This window comes from Stomoxys calcitrans, chromosome 2 (genome assembly GCF_963082655.1).
Source record: "Stomoxys calcitrans chromosome 2, idStoCalc2.1, whole genome shotgun sequence".
Lineage (NCBI taxonomy): Eukaryota > Metazoa > Arthropoda > Insecta > Diptera > Muscidae > Stomoxys > Stomoxys calcitrans.
In genome coordinates, this window is record NC_081553.1 from 10512991 (window position 1) to 10522661 (window position 9671).

Here is a 9671-nt window from a genome sequence, read left to right on the forward strand (position 1 = left end):
GAAACAGTGAGTAGTTTTAGGCCTCCCGCCATCCGACCCAAATATGGTAAAAAGAGGACTGTATTTAGATATTGCTGTCATATAGACCAATATGTCGGTTAAGGGTCTGAAGCTCATAAATGCTTTGTTTATTAACCGATTCTGTTGAAATTTTAAATACAAAATTCAACAGTGTCTTACATTTATTAGACCATTCAATGCCTGTGCCGAATTTAGGTGCATAAGTTATCCAATTTTTACCGGATTTTGATGAAAGGTGGTTTACATATATACCCGAGGTGGTGGTTATCCAAAGTTCAGCCCGGCCGAACTTAATGCCTTTTTACTTGTTGAGCACTCAAAACATCGACTTGATGAGTCATCCGCCGTATTATTCTGACTTGGCACCGAACGACTTCTTTTTATTTCCGTACATAAAAAATGAAATGAGAGGTCAACGTTTATCGACACCTAAAGAAACGGTTGATGCGTTCAGAATGCATATTTTGGAGATACCTCAATCAGAATGGCAAAAGGGTTTCGACGATTGGTTCAAACGCATGCAAAAGTGCATAGGTCTTAGTAGGGAATAATTTGAAAAATAATAAAGCGATTTTCGATGATTGTATATTTGTTTTGTGTGCAACCTTCATATTCTTGGTCGTCTCGACATTCTGAGTCGATCTAGCCATGTCCTTCTTGAGCCCCTAGAAGTCGCAATTGTTGTCCGATTTGGCTGAAATTTTGCACATAGTGTTCAGTTATGACTTCCAACAAATGTGCCAAATAAATCGGTCAAGAACCTGATATAGCTCCCATGTAAATCGATCTCCTGATTTGACTCAAAATTGAAGCTTCCAGGGTCTCAAGAAGTCAAATCGGCAGATCGGTTTATATGGCAGCTATATCAGGCCATATACCGATTTGAACCGTTCTTGGCACAGTTGTTGATAATTATAACAGATGTGCAAAATTTAGGCCAAACCGGACAAAAATTTTGGCTTTCATGGGCTCAAGAAGTCAAATCGGGAGATCGGTTTATATGGGAGCTATTGTATATTCAAATCTGAACTTATATGACCCATCTGTAATCCCCAACGACCTGCATCAATATAAGGTATCTGTGCAAAATTTCAAATTTCAAGCGGATGGATGGACGGACATGGCTAGTTCGAATCAGAATTTCGGATGTTCAAGAATAGATATAGTTTATGGGATCCTAGATCAATATTTCGAGGTGTTACAAACGGAATGACTAGATCAGTATTCCCCCAATACTATGGTGGTGGGTATAAAAATGGAGGGTATGCGCTTCTCGATTAAAAAAAAATCCTAATAGGATGGGACGGTCTAATGTATGTCCACTACATCACTGTGAGAGGGGGTTTTGTAAAAGGCTGATTGACAGAAACTTATGCAGATTATTTTAGAACAGTTGTGGGCACACTAACTCACTGTGCACTGTATATCCAGACCCAACTGCTTACGTTCCTCAGTTCGTACTCAATAATGTACAGTGGTGTCCAAGGCAGGTTTAAAACCACAATAGGTGTTTATTTACTTTTGTTTAAATTTGTTAAAATTTATACACTGATAGGTTATACCATTGTAATAGTTGTTGTATAGTCTTCTAATGCTTAGTTTCCACTTACCCGATAATAACAGAATCAAATCTGACACAGCCAAATTAAAAAGGTAAAAATTCGTTGCCGTATGCATAATTTTGTTGCGCGATATCACAATGCACGTTATTAGATTGCCTAGGACTCCAGCAATAAAGATCAGCGTATAGCAGACCGTCAGTGTGGCCAATAGGGGCATGGGAGCACGTTCCGGCACAATGTGCTCCCGCTGTATGGCCGTTATTAGATTCGTCAAGTTGTCGGCGGAAATATTCAACATTTGACTCATATTTTGCTGCAGCCATTCGCTGTTCAACAACAGAGCCTTGGGCGAGGGCAGGGCATCCCATTGCCAGTGGATGGAGGATGTGTCGCCCACAGTGGGTAGGTAAATTGTAGAGGCGGAGGGGGCGGATGCAGATGATGGTGAGGCAGCCACGCTCGAAAATTCATCGTTGGCATACAAAATGGAATAGTTCTGATTGCCGTCATTGTTTGTGAGTAGCCTTTCCATGTTGTTAAGTTGGACAACAATTGCAGAGGATGGTGACATAAACACCGCCTCAGTTATTGTTTTCTTTGTATCCGAGTGTGTGTGTATGCGTGTGTGGGAGGTGTGTCTTGCTGCAAATTCAAACCGCTTTATTGGTGGTACAGCAAAGCGCTGTCAAGCCACAGTGGCATTTGTTATGGATTTCATTTTCTGGAAATAGTTGTAGCTCCATGGATACTGCTTGTGCTGAAAATGAGAAATGGGGTAAACAAAATTTCAATTTCATTATTAAGTCTTATATATTAATTTTGCTGCGTTTTAATAATAGAAAAAATTCTTGAGAGTGCTATGCAGATGGTTATATTTTTGTGATTTTAACTTACTATTATGAAGAAAATATTTATTTTTTTGTAAAAGGTTAAAAAAAATTAAAAAAATATATATTTATTCAATTAGTAATATAATAAAATAAAAACAAGTTATAGTCCGATTCGGTCCATAAATGAATGCTGAACATTGTAGAAGTCATTGTGTAATATTTCAGTTCATTCGGATAAGAATTGCGCCTTGTAGGGGCTCAGGAAACAAAACCGGGAGATCGGTTTATATGGGAGCTGTATCAAGCTATTGATCGATTCAGACCATATTAGACACGTATATTGAAGGTCATGAGAGAAGCCGTTGTACAAAATTTCTGCCAAATCGGATGAGAATTGCGGGCTCTATTGGGTCAAGAAGTCAAGATCCAATATCGGTATATATGACAGCTATACAAAATTATGAACCGATTTGAAAAATACTTAGCACAGTTGTTGGAAGTTATAATAAAACACTAAGTGGAAAATTTTAGCCTAATCGGATGATAATTGCGGGCTCTATTGGCTCAAGAAGTCAAGATCCAATATCGGTTTATATGACAGCTATACCAGATTATGAACCGATTTGAAAAATAATTAGCACAGTTATTGGAAGTTATAATAAAATACTAAGTGCAAAATTTTAGTTAAATCGGATGAGAATTGCGCCCTCTAGAGGCTCAAGAAGTCAAGACCCAAGATCGGTTTATATGGCAGCTATATCAAAACATGGACCGATTTAAACCATACTTAGCGCAGTTGTTGGAAGTGATACCAAAACACCACGTGCAAATTTTCAGTCAAACCGGACGAGAATTGCGCCATCTAGTGGCTCAAGAAGTCAAGACCCCAGAATGGTTTATATGGCAGCTATATCAGGTTATGAACCGATTTGAACTTTTCTTAGCACAGTTATTGGAAGTCATAACAAAACACGTCGTGCAAAATTTCAGCCAAATCGTATAAGAATTGCGCCCTCTAGCGGCTCAAGAAGTCAAAATCCCAGATCGGTTTACATGGCAGCTATATCAAAACGTGGACCGATATAGCCCATTTACAATCCCTACTGACCTACAAAAATAGGAAGTATTTGTGTAAAATTTCAAGCGGCTGGCTTTACTCCTTCGAAAGTTAGCGTGCTTTCGACAGACAGATGGACGGAATGATTTTGCTTTTTGAGCCCCTACGAGGCGCAATTCTTATCCGAATGAACTGAAATATTACACAATGAAGTCTACAATGTTCAGCATTCATGTAAGGTCCGAATCGGACTATAACTTGATATAGCTCCAATATTATTTGTTGGCCTAAAAAGAGATATCGCGCATAGAACTCGACAATTGCGAGCCATGGTGGAGGGTATATAAGATTCGGCCCGGCCGAACTTAGCTCGCTCTTACTTGTTAATTTTAATTTTCAAATTTTTCTTAAAAGTCAAATGGCTTTTGTCTCCAACCCAACATTTATTTAAAAACAATATTTTCCCAAAGCACATACAACTTATTGGTCTTTTATGGCTTTTCTTCTTTTGTGTAAAAAAAGATTTAAAACCTCCTGCCCTTTACGGCTTTGATTTAATTTGTCATGTTTGGTTTATGCCATCTTAAAAGGTGTTCCTTTGATAAAATATTCTGTTTTTCTTTTCCATTATGGACCACAAGATAAATCTCGAGTGAGGGATTAAACTTTATTTTAGACCACAAAATGGCTTGTGTTTACAGAAATATTTTTGTTTTCCTGATAAAAAATTTGCATAGTCCATAAAAAGTTATAACTTAATTTGAAGTGGAAACAAGCAAAAGAGCAGATTTAATGTGGTCATTAAAATATATCGTTTTGCTGGGGGGAGAAGTCTAAAATTTTTGCTTGGATTAAGAGGAAACAGTTTTGAGTAATAGGGAAAATGCACCAACACTTTTACTAAGAATTGGATTATTCCCAAATCTATTCTTAGAAATAAGATGGGCATTATATTGTACCATGAAAATTAGGCCCTAAAAGAAAACAAGTTAAAAGGCATTAAGTTTGGCCTGGCCGTGGTGGGTACCTACCACCTCTGGTATATATGTAAACCCCCTGTCGTCACAATCCTGCGAAAATTGGATAATCTAAGCATCCAAATTCGGCACGGACATTGAGTGGTCTAATAAATATAAGTCACTGTTCAATTTTATAGAACAAAATATTGGTCTTTTTGGCAGCTATATTCATATATATACCGATCTGAATCCGCATACAGGGTGAATTCGTGCCATTGTAGCCTATGACGCTGAACGCGTTCGAATCCCCCACCCCTAGGTTCCCCATCCGAAATTTGAATACCAAATTTTTATTTGTAGGTTACTATAGGAGAGCACACAATTTCGCTTAAATTGCACAATCAATCTCCGAGATCTGGCGTTTCTAAAAAATAGGGTAAGGGGGAGGGTCCGCTCCCTCTTCAGATATTAGTTAAAATGTAGCACTCTATTTTCACAACGGGATCGTTATGCACCTTTAGAGAGAATTTCAAGAAAATCAGTTCAGTCGTTTCTGAGTCTATAAGGAACACACAAACAAACCTATAAACAAACACAAATTTATTTTTGTAACTACTCGAAATATTCGTCTGAGACCCCATAAAGTATATATATTCTTGATCATCATGTCATTTTAAGTCGATCTAGCCATGTCCGTCCGACCGTCTGTCCGTCTGTCCGTCCGTCCGTCCGTCCGTCCGTCCGTCTGTCTGTCGAAAGCACGATAACTTCCGAAGAAGCAAAGCTAGCCGCTTGAAATTTTGGACAATACTTCTTATTAGTGTAGGTCAGTTGTTATTGTAAATGGGCCATATCGGTCCTTGTTTTGATATAGCAGCCATATAAACCGATCTTGGGTCTTGACTTCTTAAGCCTCTAGAGGGCGCAATTCTCGTCCAATTTGACTGAAATTTTGCACATAGTGTTTTGATATCATTTCCAACAATTGTGCTGATTGAAATCGGTCCATAACCTGATATAGCTGCCATATAAACCGATCTTGGGTCTTGACTTTATGAACCTCTAGAGTGCGCAATTCTTATCCGATTGGAATGAAATTTTGCACGACGTGTTTTGTTATGATACCCGACAACTGTGCCAAGTATGGTTCAAATCGGTACATAACCTGATATAGCTGCCATATAAACCGATCTTGGGTCTTGACTTCTTGAGCCTCTAGAGAGCGCAATTCTTATCCGATTTGGCTGAAATTTTGCACGTGGTATTTTGTTATGATACACAACAACTGTACCGAGTATGGTTCAAATCGGCTCACATCCTGATATAGCTGTCATATAAGCAGATCTAGGGACTTGACTTCTTGTGCTTCTAGAGGGCGCAATTCCTATCCGATTTGGCTCAAATTTAGCATGACGTATTTTATTCTTACTTTCAACAACTGTGTCAAATAAGGTTCAAATCGGTTCATAACCTGATATAGCTGTCATATAAACGGATCTGGGATTTTGACTTCTTGAGCATTTAGAGGTCGCAATTATTATCCGATTTGCTTTAAATTTTGTACGACGGATTCATTCATGACCTTCAACATATGTGTTTAATATGGTCTGAATCGATCAATAGCTTGATACAGATCCCATATAAACATATCTCCCGATTGTGCTTCTTAAGCCCCAACAAGGCGCAATTCCTATCCGAATGATGTGAAATATTACACAATGACTTCTACTATGTTCAGCATTCATTTATGGTCCGAATCGGACTATAACTTGTTTTGCTTCAATAGCATTACAGTTCTTATTCATTGTTCTTTGTTACCCTAAAAAAAGAGATACCGCGCATAGAACTCGACAAATGCGATCCATGGTGGAGGCTATATAAGATTCGGCCCTGCCGAACTTAACACGCTCTTACTTGTTATATATAAGATTATCATTTATATGCGGAGTGGACTAAAAGCGAAATATATTTTACGATTTAACCCAAAAGTGGTAGACATCATATATTTGCTAACTCTATTCTTCTTAATAATTCTGAGCCACTGTAATATGACAATTAATTTATGACAATTAATTTGAACAACATTCGCCTTCGTTGACATTATTCAGAGTAAATTATTATGTTTATGCCCTAGCCAAGTTTTTAAAAACATAGCATTCATCCTTGCCAAAAATACTACAATAACCATTCACGACAACGCACATATATAAACCGCTCTTTTTTTTTTTGCCACCCACACCCTCATACAGTCTGTAGAGGACAAGATAAAATGAGTCCAAGCATTTGTCCTAGTTAACATATCATTTTGATGTCCATAAAATCTCTGCTTCTGCCTTGTAAAGGTTGACATTGCACATTGTGCTCAACCATTCCTGCGAATACATATATGTTGTGGCATAAGGTAAATCCTCCGAAGCAGGAGAAGTTGTCGGTAAGATAAGACCATAAACAAAGATATTTTTACGACTACACTGCTCGTAAAAGTATAAAATTCGCTGAGTGTTAATTTCTCAAAAAAAAAAGTTAATAATAATAAAAGAAAATTGAGTTAAACATGCAGATTGGGCAGTTGGTATAGTGTGGAAGTGATTACTACTTCATTTTAAACAACAGACGTAAAGGAACTTTTTCTGAGTGGAAGAGATTTGACGAGAAAATGTGCTTAACTCTAGAGATAGTAAATAACTACATTTTACAAGTTTCCATCCTTTATTAGCTGTAAGCCAGACTGATTGTTTTAACTAAATTCCAACTTTTGCAAGAGTTTTTGGTAAAATTTTTGACATTTTTCTTTAAGTTTTCAAGATAATTTTGTTACAACCCTTTGAAAAGAACGATTTGATTTATTTGAAACTATTTAATTACTTAATTTTTTTTTACATTCTTTACGATTTCCTTAAAGCTGATATGATTTTTTTAACCACACTGGCACATTTTAATTCGGACCAATGACATATTATTTAAGTGCCATACAATATTAATAAGTCCTAAAATTCATTAAGCATTTTAACGGCTTATGGCTAGGCATAATTAAATTATAATAAATTCATGTGCTGCTTTACTTCCGTTTATTTTCGTAATGTCGTGCTGATGGTGATGACGGGGCCACGCCTGCGAAACCTTGAAATCGCTTTACATTATGCTCAAAGGACTTTTCCATCTTCTTAATTTTTCAGCCTGGCAGACTTTACACCAAACAATATCTTTAATATTCACCATTTCAATTAAAAAGGGGATTTTTGGTAATTTATTGCCTTCCACTACACTCGAAATTTAACACTTATCACTCTCACTGAGTTCACAGCATGCGCTCTTTTCGATGGTCAGTAAGAGTAAATACATTTTAATGAAAATTAAAATACCAAGCATTGAATTAAGCTTTCTGGTGGGATGGGTTCAGATGATTCAAGTGTAATCGGACGGAGATGCACAGCAATCTTCCATGTTAGGGCAACCTTTAGTGGGATTTTTAAGTGAGGAAAACCACGGGCAGCGAATCCACACTTGAGTGAAACAATATGTGGTTACTTTTTAAATAAATTTTTATACCCACCACCGTAGGATAGGGGGTATACTTATTTGGTCATTCTGTTTGCAACACATCGAAATATTCATTTCCGACCCTATAAAGTATATATATTCTTGATCAGCGTAAAAATCTAAGACGATCTAGCCATGTCCGTCCGTCTGTCTGTTAAAATCACGCTACAGTCTTTAAAAAGAGAGATATTGAGCTGAAACTTTGCACAGATTAATTTTTTTGTCCATTAGCAGGTTAAGTTCGGACTATATCTTGATATAGCCCCCATATAGACCGATCCGCCGATTTAGGGTCTTAGGCCCATAAAAACAACATTTATTATCTGATTTTGCCAAAATTTAAGACAGTGAGTTGTCTAAGGCCCTTCGACATCCTTCGTCAATTTGGCTCAGATCAGTCTAGATTTGGATATAGCTGTCATATAGACCGATCCGCCGATTTAGTGTCTTAGGCCCATAAAAGCCACATTTATTATCCCATTCTGCTGAAATTTGAGACAGTGAGTTGTGTTAGGCCGTTCGACATCCTTCGTCAATTTGGCCCAGATTGGATATAGCTGCCATATGACCGATTCTCTGATTTAGGGTCTTAGGCCCATAAAAGCCACATTTGTATCCGATTTTGCTGAAATTTGAGACAGTAAGTTGTGTTAGGCCCTTCTTTTTATTTCCTTCTACAATTTGTCCCAGATTGGTTCAGATTTGGATATAGCTGCCATATACACCGATCCTCCGATTTAGGGTCTTAGGAACATAAATGCCACATTTATTATCCGATTTTGCTGAAATTTGGGACAGTGAGTTGCCATATGCCCTTCGACATCTTCCTTTAACTTGGCCCTGATCGGATCAGATTTGGATATAGTTGCCATAGAGACCGATCCCTCGATATAAGGTTTTGGGCCCATAAAATGCGCATTTATTGTCCGATGTCGCCGAAATTTGAGACAGTGAGTTAAGTTAAGCCCTGTGACATACTTCTGCAATATGGCATAGATCGGTCCAGATTTGTATATAGCTGCCACATAGACCGATCTCTCGGTATTAGGTTTTAGAGCCATAAAAAGCGTATTTATTATCTGATGTCGTCGAAATTTTGGGACAGTAAGTTGTGTTAGGCCCTTCGACATCCTTCTGCAATTTCACTCAGATCGGTTCAGATTTAGATATAGCTGCCATGTAGACCGATTCGTCGATTTATAATTTTAGACCCATAAAAGCCACATTTATTAGCCGATTTTGCAGAAAATTTGCAACAGTAAGTTGTGTTAGGCCTTTCGAAACCCTTCTTTAATTTGGTCTAAATCGGTCAAGATTTGGATACAGCTGCCATATAGACCGATCCGTCGATTTAGAGTCTTAGGCCCATAAAAGCCACATTTATTCTACGATTTTGTTGAAATTTGGGACAGTGAGTTGTGTTGAGCCCTTCGAAATGTTTCTTCAATTTGGCCCAGATCGGTCCAGATTTGGGTATGGCTGCCATATAGACCGATCCATCTATTTAGAGCCTAAGACCCATAAAAGCCACATTAATTAGCCGATTTTGCTGAAATTTAGGACAGTAAGTTGTTTTAGGCCCTTCGTCACCCTTCTTCAATTTGGTCTAAATCGGTCCAGATTTGGATATAGCTGCCATATAGACCGATCCGTCGATTTAGAGTCTTAGGCCCATAAAAGCCACATTTATTCTACGATTTTG

General features: G+C 37.8%; 1 protein-coding gene across 2 annotated transcripts in view; it reads right to left on the reverse strand.

Annotated features, from left to right (window-relative positions):
• Positions 1-2318, reverse strand: part of LOC106082525 (neuropeptide CCHamide-2 receptor) — a 32935-nt gene extending 30617 nt beyond the window's left edge. For both annotated transcript variants that reach the window (XM_013245084.2, XM_013245083.2), the window contains exon 1: positions 1632-2318. In XM_013245084.2, coding sequence (XP_013100538.2) covers positions 1632-2154 — 523 coding nt within the window. In that variant the 5' untranslated portion in view covers positions 2155-2318. The remainder of the gene's footprint in view (positions 1-1631) is intronic.
• Positions 2319-9671: the final 7353 nt, after the last annotated feature.